The sequence below is a fragment of the Amblyomma mixtum genome, chromosome 1 (genome assembly GCF_055824585.1).
Source record: "Amblyomma mixtum isolate Tamu chromosome 1, ASM5582458v1, whole genome shotgun sequence".
Taxonomy (NCBI): Eukaryota; Metazoa; Arthropoda; class Arachnida; order Ixodida; family Ixodidae; genus Amblyomma; species Amblyomma mixtum.
The window spans coordinates 58,667,621-58,685,722 of record NC_143012.1 but is presented as its reverse complement, the minus strand read 5'-3'; the positions used below and the strand labels follow the sequence as shown (position 1 = coordinate 58,685,722).

The 18,102-nt window shown below is 49.7% G+C and overlaps 1 protein-coding gene across 1 annotated transcript; it reads right to left on the bottom strand.

Moving 5' to 3' along the window:
- Nucleotides 1–465: 465 nt before the first annotated feature.
- LOC149366375 (uncharacterized) lies at nucleotides 466–9,065 on the bottom strand. The gene is made up of 2 exons (XM_089550383.1): nucleotides 7,687–9,065; nucleotides 466–559 (listed from the first exon to the last, which is right to left on the bottom strand). Exons 1-2 carry the CDS (start codon nucleotides 8,842–8,844, stop codon nucleotides 494–496), a joined length of 1,224 nt encoding a protein of 407 aa, XP_089406509.1. The 5' UTR covers nucleotides 8,845–9,065; the 3' UTR covers nucleotides 466–493.
- Between the last annotated feature and the right edge of the window lie 9,037 nt (nucleotides 9,066–18,102).

The window sequence follows — 18,102 nt, the reverse complement described above, 5'->3', positions numbered from 1 at the left end:
TAACACGCATAACTGGCCTGAATGGCACGCTTCAACACTTCCATGTGTGCAGTCACTAGGTAAACATCACACATCTCCGCTAAGGAAAGTATGAGCATCGACGCCGACGAGAATGCACTAGTACATTCCATTCCGCCGAAAGCGCGCAGCTTTTATCCCGAATGCCAGTTTAACCGTATTATAAAAAGGTGTAAAGGGATTAGCTGCTTAAAGCTGCTGAAGTGAAATGCACTGTTATGTTAGTGGCACGAAGGAAATGATCATTTAACTCCTGACCCTTGATGGGTCTCTGAGAGAGAGAGAGAGAGAGAGAAAACTTTATTTACAAAGGAATTCGGGGCACGCCCCAGGGTCCCCGCACGACCCCACTGCACTCAAGTGTTTATGTTCCGAAGGTCCATAACACTGGCAGCACGGCCGGTGGCGATGGTCTGCACGGCCGGGTCCGCCGAATGCAGCAGGGTCTCCCAGTCCTCCCAGGTCTTGAGGTTCTCTAGGTCCCGCGGGGGAGGGTCCGCCGGGCAGAGGGAAAGGATGTGGAGGGAAGAAGCGAAGGGTTCTGGGCATAGGGCGCAAGCAGGAGTGGGGAAGGAGGGATGATAGTGGGTTAGGGTAAGGGGCGAGGGGAGAGTATGTGTTTGTAATCTGCGCCAGAGTGTTGCGTGTCTGTTATCTAGGGAGGGGTGGGGCGGGGGGTAGAGCTGGCGAGAGGCTCTGTATGCCTGGGTCAGCTCACTGAATGAGTGCATGCGATCCTTCGTGAATCCCCGATCCGAGGCCACCTGAGCCCGGTTTAAAGAACCTCGGGCTAAAAGGTTGGCGGCCTCGTTTCCGGGATTCCCGGAGTGCGCAGGCACCCATATCAGCTCCACTTGGCGGGGCGGGGGTGCATCGGGCGAGTCCAGTATGCCAAAAGCAGGGACATGAACTCGGCCTCGAGCAAAATTTAGAATCGCAGTTTTAGAGTCAGTTAAAATATACCGGGCTTCCGTGCGGGTTATAGCAAGTGCAATGGCGGCTTCCTCTGCAGCCTCTGGGGACGTATCTGGAGGGAGAGGTAGTGTGAAGAGGGTGGTTGAAGAGGAGTCCACCGCAGCTGCTGTCGCTTCATCACCCGTGCAGGCAGCGTCCACCCATACGGCGTCCGGCTGGGGGCCGTACGCTCGATGGAGTGCCTTCGCACGGGCTCTGCGGCGCTGCTCATGGTGGGACGGGTGCATATTCCTCGGGAGCGGCCTGATGAGAAGCTCTCGGTGAAGGGATCGTGGGATGGCGAGAAGGGTTGGGTCGTTGGCCGGTATTTTGATTCCCAGGGAGTCCAGGATATACCGACCTGTGGAAGTTTTTGTGAGCCTGATGTATTGGGCCTGTCGGTGGGCCTCCACCAGTTCCCCGATCGTGTTGTGGAGGCCCAGGCCTAGTAATCTGTCTGTGGGTGTGTTGAGGGGAAGATGAAGTGCTACCTTGAATGCCTTGCGAATCAAATCATCCAAAGCGTTTATGTCATGTTTGGATAGTTGTAAGTATGGGGTAGTGTACAGTACACGGCTGAGGAAAAAGGCATGAATGAGGCGACATAGGTCGCGCTCCTTCATGCCTCTATGATGTCCCGAAACCCTGCGGATGAGGTGCGATATCGCGCCTGCAACCTGCTTGAGTTTCTTGAGGGTAGTGGTGTTTTTGCCATCGTTCTGGATGTGCAAGCCCAATACACGGAGGGTGCCAACCTCAGGTACCGGGTAACCATTCAATTCAATGGCAATGGGGGAGCGGGGACAGCGGTGGTTCTTAGGCCGGATGAGGAGCAGTTCGGACTTCTCTGGGGAGCAAGACAGTCCGATGGTCCGTGCGTAATTTTGGGTGAGGGTGGCTGCTTCCTGTAAGGTGTTCTCTATGTCGCCGTCACTGCCGTGGGTGGTCCACAGGGTGATATCGTCGGCATAAAGAGTGTGCTTGAGGTGGGGAATAGTTGCCAATTTCCGGGCGAGGGGTATGAGGGTTATGTTAAAGCGAAAGGGGGAAAGGACGGACCCTTGAGGGGTGCCGATACTCTGAAGTGTGTAGGAGGTGGAAGACAGAGGCCCGAAGTGTATCTCAGCCGTGCGGTCAGTCAGGAATGCTTGAATGTAGGCATACGTGCGCACACCCACATTCAATGGGGATATAGCAGTCATGATCGCCTGATGTTCAATGCGATCAAAAGCTTTGGAGAGATCCAAAGCTAAGACTGCCTTGGTGTGACCTGGAAGAAGCGGGTCAAAAAGGTCGTGTGTGAGTTGCAGCATGGCATCCTGTGCGGATAGATGAGGGCGGAATCCCACCATGCTATGCGGGTAGAGATTGTTGTCCGCCATGTGACTTGTGAGTCTCGCTAACACAACATGCTCGAGGAGCTTCCCGAGGCATGAGGTTAGCGAAATCGGGCGAAGGTTTTGAATGGTGAGTGGTTTGTTGGGTTTTGGTATAAATATTACCTTCGCGTGGCGCCAGGACTGCGGGAGGTTACCCTCCCTCCAGCACTGGTTGAAGTATTTCGTAATGTGGGTGATCGATTGGTCATCCAGATTACGGAGCATGGAGTTTGTGATTTGGTCTGCACCAGGTGCGGAGTTGGCGCGGAAAGTCGGGAGGGCCGCTCTGACTTCCGTCTCCGTGATGTCGGTGTCGAGTGTTGGATTTGCTTGTCCTGTGTAGTGCGGTAGAGGTATGGGGCCGCCTGGAGATGTGTACATGGTTTGAAGTGTGTCTAGAAGGGTGTCGGGATCGTCAATGTGTTCATGTGTGAGGCGTGTCACGTGGTGCTGTGCTGCTGATTTGGTGCGTGTGGGGTCAATGAGGTGTCGGAGGAGTTGCCATGCACGTTTGCTGGACAGGTTTCCGGCGATGCCGTCACATATCTGTCCCCAGTTGGATCGACAGAGCTCCTCAGAGTGCTGTTGGATTTGTGTCTGCAGCGCGGCCAGCCGCTTTTTAAGCGTTCTGTTGTGTTTGTTGCCTTTCCAGCGTTCCAGGATGCTGTGATAAGCCTCCCAGAGGTGGGCTAGGCGTGTGTCAAGGGTCGGTGTTTCGGTTGTAGTTTCAATGTGTCGTGTGTTGTGGTGAACGTCATGCTTGAGTGATTGCACCCATGCATCGATGTCTGCGATGGGAGTGTCTGGGAGGGCGGTGCGTGCAGCGCGAAAGGCATCCCAGTTAATGAGTTCGTGTGTCATATTTGCGTGACGGGGTGGTTTGTATGGGACAGTGATTTGTATAATGTAATGATCACTGCCCAGTGTATGTTGTGTTCTGTTCCAGGTAACGCCGCGGATACAGCGGCTCAGCGTCAGGTCCGGACTGGTGTCCATGCTGACACTGTTGCCGATCCGCGTAGGCGTCTGAAACGTGTTGTGCACAGTGAGTTGGAGGTTCTGCAGGAGCAGCCAGAGCCTGCGACCTCGATGTGTCGTGGTTGTGTATCCCCAGTCAGTATGCTGACTGTTGAAGTCCCCACCGATGAGTAGGGGATGTTTCCCTGCTAGATGGTGTAGCTTTCGCAGAAGTGATTCTAGCGGGGCCATCGGCAGGGACGGGGGGTGGTATATGTTTGCTATAAATATAGAAGGAAGTGAATGTGTGTGATGTATAATTTCCGTGATCACGCAGGGCGTCTCAGACGTAATGTGATGAGTTTTGTAGGTGAGGCTGCGGTGGATGAGTGTGGACGCCCTGGGTGTGTTAGTGGTATCCGAGTGTGTAGATGTGTAGCTGGGGAGGGTTGCTCGGTGTGCAGTCTCCTGGAGAAGAAGTATGTGGGGCGTGGGTGTGATGGTGGGAAGGAGAAGTTGCAGAGGTGCGCGCTTTGCCCGGAAGCCGCGGCAGTTCCAAGTTATAATGGGGAGATAATTAGTGTTCCCCCCCGCCATATTGGATGTTGGGGGGATTGAGGAGGGTATTAAGACGGGTGTCAATTGCATAGGTCGGCACACTCACTCATGAGTGCACTCATATCGCCTCACTCACACTCACACTCACGTCTGTGAGAGTGAGTGTGAGTGAGTGGTAGTGATTGTGAGTGGACGGGAGTGTGAGTGCGAGTGAGTGGATGTGAGTGAGGGTGGTCACGAGTGTGAGTGCGAGTGAGTGGTTGTGAGTCTGAGTAGACCCGAGTGTGAGTGCGAGTGAGTGGATATGAGTGCCGGTGGTCATGAGTGTAAATGCGAGTGAGTGGATGTCAGCATGGGTGGCCATGAGTGTGAGTGTGAGTGAGTGGATGTGAGCGTGAGTAGAGGTGAGTGGTGAGTGGACATGTTTGATGAGTAGATGTGAGTGTGCATGAGTGGCAATGAGTGGTTGTGAGTGGCAATGAGTGGTTGTGAGTGGACGTGAGTGGAAATGAGTGGTTGTGAGTGGACGTGAGTGGCAATGAGTGGTTGTGAGTGGAGGTGAGTGGCAATGAGTGGATGTGAGTGGTGGGTGGACGCGACAGCGAGGTCTGTCGCGTATGTTTCGCGACGACGATACCCGCTTAGCTATTTTCATGTTGTTGACAGCTGAGGGAAGCAAATATTGACTACTGAGGGCGCTCGAGGCAGCATAAGGCATCATGCTCGTGTCTTTGGACAACCGAAGCAGAGGATTCCGCTGGCACATGAACGGCAATAATTCGTTGCATTTGTAGTTCACCATTGGCACGGGCGCAGACCCTTCGCGGATGCAATGTGCCGCTACAAGTTTTGTGAGATCCTTTATCGAATTTCGCATTGCCAGTCCTGAAAATATAGACAGGTGTATCTCGCCACGCTCCCCGCACGGCTCGATCTCATATAGACAAGATTTACGATGCTTACTGCTGAAACAACGACTGTCCGCTTCTTGGCAATAATTACCGTAAGATGGGATCTCGAGGGCTGCAGTGGACTCTCAGGTTTTTTTTGTGTGCCCAGGTGTGTGCATTGCAGAGCTTTGCTCTGGCTGTAATTTGTTGATTGGGCCGGACTCACGCGAAAACCTGACCTACTTGGCGCCTAAGCTTTGTCACTGGGGGAGTGAAATCGAAGTGAAGTAAGGCGCGGGCAACAAAATGGCTCACAAGTTACCTGCATACGCATTCTTCCGCGAACGACGTTGAAGAATAATCAGGTGAAATGTAAGCGCCCCCTATCACCACGCGGATGCGCACGTGGTCTCCGCACGCACTAGCCTCAAAAACATCGCGCTGGTTTGTAAAACCTCCTTCAGACAGGAATTATGTGCAATGCAGAAAACGTTCTGCACTGCAGACATGTCCACAGATCGGTCACACATAGTAGCTTAGGAGGTTTTGTAAATGGGTTGCTAATGACAACTCCCCTTAGAATCGTTATTACGCGGGGAAATCCTCTACTTGCGGCCCATTCCAGCCATTTTCCTTTGCGTGAGGAAATCACTCGATCGTTTGAAAAACACGTTCCATTTTCCATGCCGCCAAAAGTATTCATAGTTGCCATTTGACTCCAATGTGTTCATGCAGAGTCACGGAACGTCATTGTCAAGCAAGACCAAATATTGGTAATTAGACACTATCCGATACTATTGCCAAGACAAATTAATTATTTGTCTTGTCAGGCGCGCGCACAAGGGAGATAGGTGCCCCCCCTCAATCGTCTAAGCCCCCTAATCGCCAAGTCTGCCTCATACAATTGAATGGTACGGCAAAACAGCGCTGACGGACGGGACGGAAGAAGATGAGACAAGCACGTGGTCTCATCAGCGCATGTCTCATCAGCGCAGCATCAGCGCATGTGTTTGTCTCATCTTCTTCCGTCCCGTCCGTCAGCGCTGTTTTGCCGTACCGTTCAACATGAACCAACCAGCCCGACTCAGCCCTCTCCTTGAACTCATACAATTACTTGTCGGACCTGTTCCGTCACCGTTTACAGTGCAGTGCTATGTCCAATCAGGTTTTTTAGTGGCCGAAAACCCATGATGTTGCGTTCAAGAACTGTTTACTGTCCGGGTCATTTTGAGGCAAGCTTTTCAGGTTCTTTTTTACTGTGACAGTGAAAAAAAAACAAATCTCTCACATTTGCTGGGGTTTAGAGAGAATGGAAATTACTCTGGAAGCGGGATGTTACATTGATACTTCAGCGACGCAGTGGCATGCCTTCCTCTGCCGGTACTCACGTGGTGAACAAGGGAGGGGAAAGCCTCAGTGTGCTTGCGAACGTTTCAACAAGAGGGCTGTCTTAGTCAGGATGAAGACAAGACCTCTTGTGGAAACTCTGGCAAGCACCCTGAGCCTTTCCCCTCCCTTCGTTCACATTTTGAGTGTGAAGGAACCAGCGGCTTATCCTCTCTATACCATATATTCCTCTGCCGATGTTACAGATTAAAATAAAAACTACTGCTGAATAATATCTTGTATATTTTGGAATTACGTCGCATGGAAAAAATGTTCTGTAATCATTCCTCACCTTTGCGCTCCGTTCTGGCCGTAAGGGCCTAGGAGAGAAGGTTAGGGGTGGGGGTGGGGGGGGGGGGGGGCACTGCACTGAAAAATGGCTCATTTTCATGGAGAACCCTGCGCACGCCTATGGACACAGTTCAAAAACTTCTCTAAGGATCTTAGCTGACGCTGAACAGGCACTCACCGTCTCAGCAGCAAGCCCGGAAGCGCACGTGCGTACCATTCAGTGCATGGAATATGCGTGATCAGTGACCACTTTCATCGAGCACTGAAGGTGTGAAAATTGGGCAAATAGCCCGACAAAGCCTGGGCCGCTCAGCACCCCATCTTTGCGACACAGGCTATGCTAGGGGAGCCATGAGGGCAGTCGGCTGCGGCAGTAAATCTCTCAACCCCTCCGTTGTTAGCAAACAAGGAAAGAGTGAGTGAACGTGAATGAGAGTGAGCGGACATGAGTGTGAGTGAGTGGTAGTGAGTGCGAGTGGTCATGAGTGCGAGTTTGAGTGAGTGGTTGTGAGTGTGAGTGGTCATGAGTGCGAGTGTCAGTGAGTGGTTGGGAGTGTGAGTGGACATGAGTGCGAATGTGAGTTAGTGGTTGTGAGTGTGAGTGGACATGAGTGCAAGTGTGAGTGAGTGGTTGTGGGTGCGAGTGGTCATGAGTGTGAGTGTGAGTGAGTGGTTGTGAGTGCGAGTGGTCATGAGTGGGAATGTGAGTGAGTGGTTGCGAGTGTGAGTGGATATGAGTGTGAGTGTGAATGAGTGGATGCGAGTGCGAGTGGCCGTGAGTGTGAGTGTGATTGAGCCACCTCTATTAGTGCCGAGGTATGGTCAATTGGTATGTGTGGCTCAGGGAAGGTGTTTTGTGCTTGTGGAGGTAGGCTGGGGGGAGTGGAGGGGGTTTGAAGTTGGGTGAAGCGATGGGTAAGATTATGCTCCAAGAGCTCCATCATCTTGGTAAGCATAGCGTCCATGCGCTGCTCAAGTTTTTCGGTGAGGGCGGCGGCAAGGTGATTGAATCTGGCCTCGAGGCGGGCGTCTAGCTCCTTTAGTTTATGGTCAAATTTTGCTTCGAGTGCTGCTAATTTAGCGTCTATTTCTGGGGGCACGGGAGGGGGTGTGGCGTCTGTGGTGCGCTGTTTCTTTGCAGGAGGGGTGCTCGAAGTGTCTGTGGATGATGAGCTCGAATTAATGACAGGGGGTGCGGGTTGAGGGGGCATGGAGGGGGCGGGGGTGCTTAGGAGAGAGGAAAGGCGGCTTACCTCGTCACGCAAGGCCTTGAGTTCCTGGTCTCTCGGGTCTGCCTGGGAGGACTGGGGTGGTGGGGGTTGACGGGTTTTGCCGGAAACGCGGTCTGCCCAGGTGAGACGCGTGGCGTTCTTGCTGCCATTCTGCCGGCTTGTAGAAGGCGACCGGGAAGCCGTCGAGCTGCGTCTGCTGGCTGTGCCTGGTTGATCGCAGCGGGAAAGCCGCGATGCACCCGGAGGAGAGAGAGCGTTCTTCGGGGACGCTAGTTTGCGGCCCCGTCCCTTGCAGTTCCCGGTGCCGGTCATATGAGGGCCTCCGCAGAGAATGCAGCTGGGGGTGCATGAGGGCACATCTTCCTTTGGGTGGGACTGCCCACAGCGGGGGCACTTATGGGATCTTGGGTGGACACACACGTCTGCCCGGTGACCAGGGACGCGGCAGTTAGTGCAGGCGTCTATATGCCCTCGATAGGGTGTGCACCTGTGGAGGGCTCCTCCATAAAGGACGGCGCGTGGGACAGGTCCAGCCCGGAAAGTTATTAAGATGGAACGCGTGGAGCCCATTCGGCGGGCGTCCACGATGAGGGCGTCTGGGTTGCCGGTGAGCAGGTCTTGCAGGAGCTCTGTCGGGGTCTCATTCCAATAAGCATTGGAGATGACTCCGCGTACTGCTCCGTCCGGCGGGGCTATGTAAGGTGCTACGGCGAATTGCTTGCCTTGGTGTGTGATGGTGTTCACCCGAACCAGAGCGAGCGCGTCATCCTTTAGGGGCGTGCTGACGGTGCAGGTGTTGTTGACCGGGTGTACCCTGATTTGGGTACGCGCTGGCTCCTTAAGCTGGGACGCCGCTTGGAGGATGGCCTCTCGTAGTTGTCGGGGTGGAAGCAGGTCCAGCTGCAGCCCGCCTCGTGATCTAAAAACGATCTTGTAATCTGCAGCAGGAAGCGGTGGCTGCTGCCGCGAACGCTGCGCAGCTGTGCGCGTTGCTTGCAGGTGCGCTGACTTTTCAAGGCATGGAGACTTGGGGGTACCGGTAGCAGAGGTCGCGCCCTCCTGGCGTCGGGTTGTTGAAAGGACGTCCTTGGAGCGAGCAGGCACACTAAGAATGTGCGTCCAGTCCCTTGGGTCGTAGTCGTTGGGGTTAAGAACCTCTCCCTGCACCTGCACCTCCATGATGGCGTTGGTGGCGGAAGCGTCCGTCGGAGTAGGCCTAGCTCAGGCGGAGAGGTCACAGAGAAGAAAGGGCCGTGGGTGCCCGAAAAAGGGCGTAGGCGGGCCAAATATTGATGGCGCGCAGCGCTCACATTCGCAGATCCGTGGGTGGTGAAATTTTTGCTGATGATGCTGGCGATTGGCGAATTCCGCTGTCTTTGTGCGGAGCCGATGTGGGGCGCGTCTGTACTACACGGCCCCCTAGCGGCCAATCTGGGTATCTGAGCAAACCGCTGGTAGGGTATACCTCCGCATCACGTTTAGTGACGTTAATGCGTGCTTATATGTACCGTCTTTGTCAACAGTAACCAGGCTGCATGGTTTGCTTCTAGCTTGTGTAGTGGAGCCCTTGTGACTTTCCTAAAAACCAAAAGTTGTTGCAAGGTAAGAAGACCCCCAGTCCTTACCTTTAACGACCATTTCAGCTTCAGGGAAGCTTTAAGGGCTCCACTGTACGAGCTAGAAGCAAACCATGCAGCCTGGTTACTTTTGACAAAGACTATACATATGCATACACCCGTTGATCACAAACTATTGTTGGAAGTGTAAAGTAAGCAGCTGCTTAAGGCTGCTGCAGTGGATGGATCCATGGAAAGAACTTTATTAAACACACAAAAAAAATCTTCCAGGGTGGTCCCCTACCGGTCCAGGAGTCCACGGGCTTGTGCTTCACGTGAAGCCCGATCCACCAGCCATTTCTGGCCGGCGGGCTGAGCGGTCCGTAAAGCAGCCTCCCAGGAAGAATGAGTGGGATTGGGGATGGGTGGTACTGCCTTTGGGGAAGGACATTCCCAAAGGTAGTGGAAAAGTGTGGATCTGGGCACGCCACAGGCGGTACATTCAGGAGGAAAGGTGAGGTGAAAGCATGAGATACGGTGGGGGGAAATAAAACAGCCTGTCTGCAATTGTCGCCATGTGGCGCTGGATGAGGGCGACAAGGTACTGTGGGGTGGTGGCAGTGTCATGCGGCTGAGTTTGTAAAATGTGGCGATTTGGTGATATGTAGAGAGGACCGATGGGGCTTCTTGCGCAGGGTTGGGTGCCTGATCATCCGGGGTCCGGGAGGAGAGTTCACGGGCAGCGCATGAACGCGCTCATTACCGTGGATCGAGGCATGCCCAGGGACCCACGACAGACTAACCGTTCGGTCGAGAGAGGTGACTGTGGCAAGAATACGATGTGTTGCCGGCGTCGCCACGCCCTTTAGGTAGTGGCGGTAGCGGCCTGGGAGTCTGTGCAAATTTCGGTTACGTTTTTGTCAATGGTGCAGTGGGCCAGAGCAAGTGCGATGGCGGCTCCTTCCGCTTCTGCAGGCGAATTAGTCCGGATAGCGGCGGCCGCCCCCACTGTGCCGTCTCCATAGGCTGCGACTGCCGTGAAATATCCTGGTTTCGAATTTTACGCCGCGTCGACATAAAGGATATCGGAGCGGTTGCTGTATATTTTCGTGTAATAGCTCGCTCCTGCCTGCCGCCTACCCTGATGGAGACTAGCGCTCATATTGCGCGGTAGGGGCTTCTGATATATGTGATCCTGAGTGCGCAGAGAAATCATGTAAGGTGTCGGACTTGGGGTGGGAATGGGTGGATTGAGACGTAGCTTTTGCATTAGCCGTTGACCTGTTTCTGTGCTACTCAGGCGGACTAATTGGTTGGTGCGTTGAGCCTCTATTAATTCGATCACTGTATTGTTGGCACCAGTGGCCAGGAGATGTTTCGTGCTAACCGTCCGTGGAAGACGTAGGGAAGAGGTGACAGCCGTGCGTATTAGGATGTCTGCCTGTTGTGTTTGCCGCTGAGTGAGTATGTGGTATGGGAGGTGGTATGTAATGCGGCTAATGATTAGTGCATTTGTCATATTGAGGGTCTCGTGTTCAGACAGCTCATGATTGCGTGATAAATGCCTGATAAATGCAGCGACCTGTTTGGTCTCTCTTTGCAAGAGCTGAAGGGTGGCCGCTGCATCGAGTGTGTTGTTAATGAGAAGGCCGAGAATCTTTACCTGAGGCACAATGGGCACTGGGTTCCCGTACATGTTCAGTTCAATCGGGGGTCAGTCGGGAGGGGCTTCAGCTGCAGTAGTTCCGATTTATTTGGAGAGCAACGGAGGCCTGTGTTTGCTAAATGAGTGGTGGTGATATCTATGGTAGATTGCAGGATACCCTGGGCGGTTCCAAGGGATTCTCCCGTTGTCCAGAGGGTTATGAAGCGCACTGCTAGGTTCGCTTGGTTTCGCTTGCTTTATTTGGGTTTAACGTCCCGAAGAGACTCAGGTTATGAGGGACGCCGTAGTGAAGGACTCCAGAAATTTCGACCACCTGGGGTTGTTTAATGTGCACTGACATCGCACAGTACACCAGCCTCTAGAATTTCGCCTCCATAGAAATTCGACCGTCGCGCCCGGGATGGAATCCGCATCTTTCGGGTCAGTTGCCGAGTGCCATAACCACTGAGCCACCGCGGCGGCTGTTAATCGACTGTTCTAACTTTCCGCCCTACTTTATTGTAAAACTAATTTCATCTCAACCAGTGAGGGGAGGTCAACGGAGGGTAACAGATCTATTGTATTTTCCAATTTTGCAATCCCCCAATGTTAACCGAAGTGCACTGCAAGACAGGTTTCAGACTTGGGCAGCGTGTTGAGCAGGCGGCCAACGCACTCATTTATTTTAGTACTGCTCACGCAGATAAACTCTTGCGCAGCAAATAAAACTAAGTGAACACACGCTTACGGCAGCCAACTCTTCAGTAGTGGTACATTAGCTTCTTTCATTTCTGCATAGTTTCTTGTACGCGATTGAAGGCACCTGATGAAAATTATGTTTATAAAGGTACACAAAGAATTTTTCACCGCCAACGCGAGTGACTAACGAGAAATTCGAGTTTCGTCGAACAGCAGTCAGACGTATGATGCCAAGAGCACTCTATGGAGCGAACTACTATTGAGACATCCTAAAAGGTGGTTAAACCAAGAGTAAAGTGATATGGCTTTTTTTTTTATCCCAGTGGCAGTAAAAAAAGTGGGGGGGGGGGGGGGGGGGATTTTAAATCATAAGAAAATAGCACCTTCAGCACTTCTTACTTGAAATGTTGGAGGCAGCATTTCTTCCCTCGGACTGAGCTCAAATGAAACAAATTTATTTATTTATTTATTTATTTATTTATTTATTTATTTATTTATTTATTTATTTATTTATTTATTTATTTATTTATTTATTTATTATACCCTCAGGGTACAAATGTACATTATAGAGGGGAGGGGCGGATGCAGAGGCATACACAATTTACACAAAAAAGTTATTAGTAAAAAATATACACAATCTCTGTAAAACCAGTACAAAAACGAAAGTAAGCATACAAAAAGAATGAAAAAGAACAAAGGTACAAAGAGTAAACTACGACATCAGTAACGGTGTTAATAAATACAGAAAAATATGGCAAGGAAAACAAATAATAAACAAGGAATGCAGTTCCTAATAAACAAACAGTCGTATTGGGAATATGAACACCATCTATGAACGCCATGATGATGATGATATGAGCACTAGCTATGAAAAGAAACTGTGTAATGCTGATTTAAAGTTCTCAATTTCAGATATACTTGTTAGTGGTGCTGGTAGGTTATTCCAGTCATTGCTTGTCCGAGGAATAAACGAGTATGAATATGCAAGCGTATTTGAGTGTGGAGTATGTACCTTTTTGCTGTGGTCACGGCGAGTTGAAATGTATGACGGTGGTTGAACCCAAAGATAGCGCAAGGTCGTGTTATGATGGTATATTTTATGAAAGAGAGACAGGCGAGATAGCTTTCTTCGTGTCGATAAAAGTGGTAGTTGTAAGTAGGTTTTCATATTAGTAACACTAGCGGTCCTTTGGTTGTTGTTTAAGATAAACCGGGCTGAGCGATTTTGTATTGCCTCAAGAGAATGTATGAGTGTTACATGACCGGGATCCCAGACAGATGACGCGTATTCAAGTTGTGGACGAATGTAAGTTGTGTACAATAGTAATTTTAATGATGATGGTGCAAGCCGGAAATTACAGCGTATATATCCAAGGGTGCTACTGGCTTTAGAAGTGATATAATTGACATGCGATTTCCAAGATAGATTATTGGTAATGAGAACTCCCAGATACCGGTATGATGTCACCGATTCTAATGAGACGTTATTAAGCATATAAGTGGGACTTATGTGGTTAGTGCGAGATACCCTCATTGATTTGCATTTGTTAATATTTAATTCCATGCACCATGTATTACACCATTCCACAATATTATTGAGGTCATTCTGAATTAATAAAGCATCTGAAGCATCAGTTAGTTTACGGTATAACACACAGTCGTCTGCAAAAAACTATCAAAGCCCCTAAGCTATCAAAGCCCCTAAATCCAAGAAAGAAGGGTGGGTCGAGAACATGGGGCAATTTTCTTTCCTTGTTTTCTTCTCAGTTCCTTGTCCGTGGCGACCATTACCAAACGGCGTCGCCTTCGGCGAACCAGAAAGCAAAAGCGCGCGGAGATGTCCGGTTCGGCCAAAACCAGAATAATAAAAAGAACAACACGTTAAAAATAAAACCGCGTAACGTACGAAGCGCGTTGTAGCCGTCTCATGTCACAAAGTGGCGGCAGCTGGTTTGTCGCTGATACGTCAAGAGGGAACGACCGCTCTGTTTCTGCGGCTTTTGCTCACATTACCTCCCCCTCTGTCTCCTTCCTGTCGTGCCAGAAACAAAACGTCAATTTCAGCAAGGTGGCGTTCTCACGCGTCCTTGTGACCCGGAGGTTTACTACTCTTGCTTCCTCCGTCCTTTATTTCCTCAGCCTCGCGCCATTCCACCGTACAAAGACACAGTGCTGACTTTTTGTGTGGTTTTGTGCGTTTTCTATACTGCTGTGGTGTCGTTTTCTCAGCAGCCATCAAGTGCCCATGTTCTTTTTTGTCTTACTTAAACGCATTGACCTGAGGCCTAGACGCTTAGTCGTTGAATGCTGCAGGCTATTGGAATGCGGCACTCAATAGGGCAGCGAGAATATGCTTGGTGTGTTTTTTTTTACTGCGTTAGTAACGCAGTCTTTTCGGTGTGTGTGTGTTTACCCAGCACCAGGCGCACCAAAATGCTCCTGCTAGCCCGGTTTCCAAGGCAACCGATGCAAGAAGCAACTTTGGGCACCGCGTCTTACAAACTTATGTAGAAGAGGTATGTGCTTTGTAGTCATGTCTCACTCTCCGTTTCGCACTGCAATCAGTGTTCCTGGAACAGTGGTGTTTTATCCGTTACCGCGCAACAATAGCTTGCAAGAAGTCAGAGCCTATTGTATTTTTTGCAGAGCATCTCCAGATAGCGTGAATAAGACTGGAAACTGTACTTACTGGCCTTGTGCACGCAGGAATATCATGCCCTGCTTGATGTTATGTGACGACACGGCAAATAATTATTGAACTTGCGATTTCCACCTGCAGTCTGCATTGCGCGTCATTTTGCACAGTAGCCCAGGTCGGTGTCCTCTACTTTAGCAGCCCGTGCTTAGCATGTTCCGCTGAAAGGGGACGAACACAGGTCCAATTAGCTCTTCTCGGGGAGATATGTAATTCGTTCATTAAGAAGTTGACTCGGGGCCTTGCTCGACCGTTGCTGCTCCTAAATGTCAACATGCCTGCACAGTCTGTCTCCTACGGCAGCAGCGTTAAAACCCCCGCCTCTTAGTGCTTCTCGAATGCAGTGGCATTGTGCGGAAAAATTAATCGACTGGTTCGTTGTTAGACATTGTCACATCCACCCAAACTTCTTAAAGCATCACAGACAATTGTTAGCCCCACTTCATTAACTGGGTAAACTCCTGCTCGAGCAGCTCGCATCGGCAGTGAGCGCCTCGCGGTTGCCGAACGTTGGCAGCGTGTATTTGCTGGATGCATTTAAAATGTACGCTTTTTTACCCTGAGAACGACATATCCCAAAACATGGCTCATGGGGCCTACAGGACTCGGTGCTTTTTGTCTGGGATGTAGACGCGTCAAAATTCCACTTGCAGCCACGAACTGCTCGCACACGCACCCGCTCTCATGGGTGTCGCGTGCACAAGTTCATTTTCTGGCGCCACCTGTCCGTAGGTTTGAGTGGCTTTCGTGCTGGTGCTCCTCATCCTTGGCTGTACCTTCGACACAGTTGTCTAGCTCAGAAGGAAGAGGATAAACGAAATGTCAGCCCCGTCCCTTCCGACTGTTCCTAGCATGTCCGGCCGGCCTGCCAGCGGCCTTGCTTCTTCAACTTGCTGCAGATGTCTTTGTAATGCAAGAATACATTGTACATCCACTTTTTTCACTTTCACATGTCCGCATGTTCTTTTTCTGTCTTTCCATATGCGGACAGACACAGTAGATGGATAAAAATAAAGCTCACTTGATTAGCGATTAAGATAACTCATACATTTGAAAGCGCGAATGGTGTGCATACCCACCCATATAGCGTAAACTTCAGGCATGGCTGTCTACCTAAGACGATTGGTTATTCACGTTAACTATATGAGGCTTGAGAAGTGATGATGGTGCTTCGGACAGTGACGCAGCTGATACATACCACAAATGAAATTATTACGACAGTAGGCATCAGTGGACAAGTAGACCTAATATTTATTGACTTTGGAGAAGCCTTTTATTTGGTATCGCATTGTAACCTGTTGTTAAAAATGAGGATGCTATAGAACCAGCAAGTCGTGCAGTGGCTAGACACCTGTCTAACCACAACGGCACCAGTTTGTTCAGATATCCGATTCCAGTTTCATACCAGCACTAGTCCTTTCTGGAGTTCCCAAGGGCTCAGTCTTTGGGCCGCATATCTTCCTTATTTATTAGAAGGGCCTGTCCTTCTACTGACGAGTGCGCTGTCGATTATTTGTTGACGACTGCGTCACGTGCTTAAGCATGCCATCCGCCGAAGATCAGTCAGATTTAAGCGACTACCGAACACCGGTTTCCCGTTGGTGTCGCACATGGAATATGGGGATAAACAGCTCCAAATGCAGTAAAATCACCATAACGCGAAAGAGAGAACCACTTCAGTGCATATACAAAATTAAACGTCTTGCGATTAACCTAGTAGATGCAATAAAATATATCGGTGTAACAATAACGTCGAACTTGAACCGGGGCGTAAACATCGAAACCCTTGTTTCAGCACCGTCCAAAACTCTGTGGTCACTACACAACCGCCTTAAACACTGCACGGAAAAGACGAAATTGGCTGCATATACATCTCTTATACGGCCACTGTTCCAATACGCCGATGTTTTCGGGGACACATACACAAAAATACATATTAACACACTTTAAAGCGTCCAAAGAAAGTCAATACGTTCGAAGGAAATCACTACGAACAATTTCTGTGACGCAGAAGTGTTCAGTCCACATGTGGCATGAAAGAAACATCACTATAATTGATGATAATTTTTTGCGTATTATTCCTGCTCTTAAAGTAGGCAGCATCAAGCGTTGTAGAGCATGAAAATGACCTATCAGTGATACAATTGCAGTTTATTTCAAGCTCAGTTAACCTATACACTCATTACGCGATTCAGACATCGTTGGGTTGTTCAAATCGAAAGCAAAATAGCATCAAGAAAACCTTCGTTTATAAACTATTTATTGGTCGCAGGTGAACATGGCGGTAAAATCATGATATGCTAGCTTCTAACGCCTCTGCTAAAATAAGGAACTACGCAGGTAAAAATAACGTGCCTATTCTCTTTTAAAAGACGTTTTGCACATTAGTCATTCCTCGGATTAAGGGGAGTATGTTCTACTTTTTCTTTTCCGAGTTCAACAAATTGTTTGCATTTCGTTTTCGAGTTCAGTTTCGAGTTCAGCAAATTGTTGTAAGATCATGTTAAAAGAACAACACGGATTCAGGGCCTAGGGAGACAGTTACACGTACTGCAGAAACAATCGTTCATGCTTTACCAGTGCCTTCCTTCGTTTTGGTTGGGCGTTGATTTCACAGCATGCAAGTTTCTACCGTTTAGTTTTTTGGAACTACCAAACATGAACCCAACCAGCATGAAAAAACTCCGTGCTTTGACCGTTTATAAGACAAACCATCTCTGCCAAAAGTGACCGAGCCGCGACGTCGGCGTCCGGAGCGGACTCGCAACCGAGCGGTGGCTTTGTGGTCTTCGGCGCTGCCCCCTATTTGCTGGTGTGAACAGGCGCCCTTGTTCCGCATTTGTGGCTGCGCACATTTATCGAATTCACATATACGCGACATCGCGCGGACAGAATTTCATTCTGCGAAATTGTGCTCGGTTGCAGGACGTCTTAGCGACAGGCTGTCACCGCTGCCTGTTTAGACAGGCTGATAATTCCCGCAGGGAGTGGCTAATTATAAATCACTTCTGTTTGCTCGCTGTCGCGCGGCAGACTAAACATGGCATATAATAATGGAAATGAGAATGAAAGAAGGTAAGAAAGAACTGCGGCAGGGACAGGCCGCGGTAAAATACGACAGCTCCAGTCCCAAAATACGACAGAAATTTTTGTCGTCCTGTAGTTACGAGAGAATTTTTTGTCGTATAGTGAAGTTGTCTGTTGTTGCGACAGAAGTGACTCTGTCTTTAGGACAGGAGGCTACCCAATACTGCAGAAAATTCTGTTGTTACAACAAGAATTTATGTTGTCAGGTCCCAAAGCTGTATCTGTTGTGACAAAAAAAAATATTCTCTTGTGTTTCCCTTAATTAAGGGAAGTGGACCGGACGAGCGGTAACTAGAAAATGGGAGTTATTGGAAGAACATGGCACAGCAAAGTGGACCGCTCATCCTGTCCACTTATCTTCCCACGTCCTCCTCCTGTCGCGGTTCTTTTTTCACCCTTTAACATGTCGGACCAAATGGCCCAGAACTTAGCCGTGCTGAACAATGGGGTTTAGTTTTATTGTTTGTGCCGCTTCTGTTTAATTTCTCTGAATGATGTTCACTTGCCCTGAAATCATTTTCTACAATCTTGGTCTATAAAAGAGGATTGTGTGGCGTTGATGCTATCATTAAAAAATAAACAGTTTTCACATGAAGTATAATTATTGTTTCTACTTTCAAGTAGCGTGTAACTTCAAAGGAGCTCTGGAAGCGGTATAGAGTTACGTGGAAAAAAATTCAGGTAGAGCCTTAAAGAACAAAGCTTGGGAAAGTGCGAAGCATTCGTCCTCCCCGCCTTTCTTACATTGAGAAAAG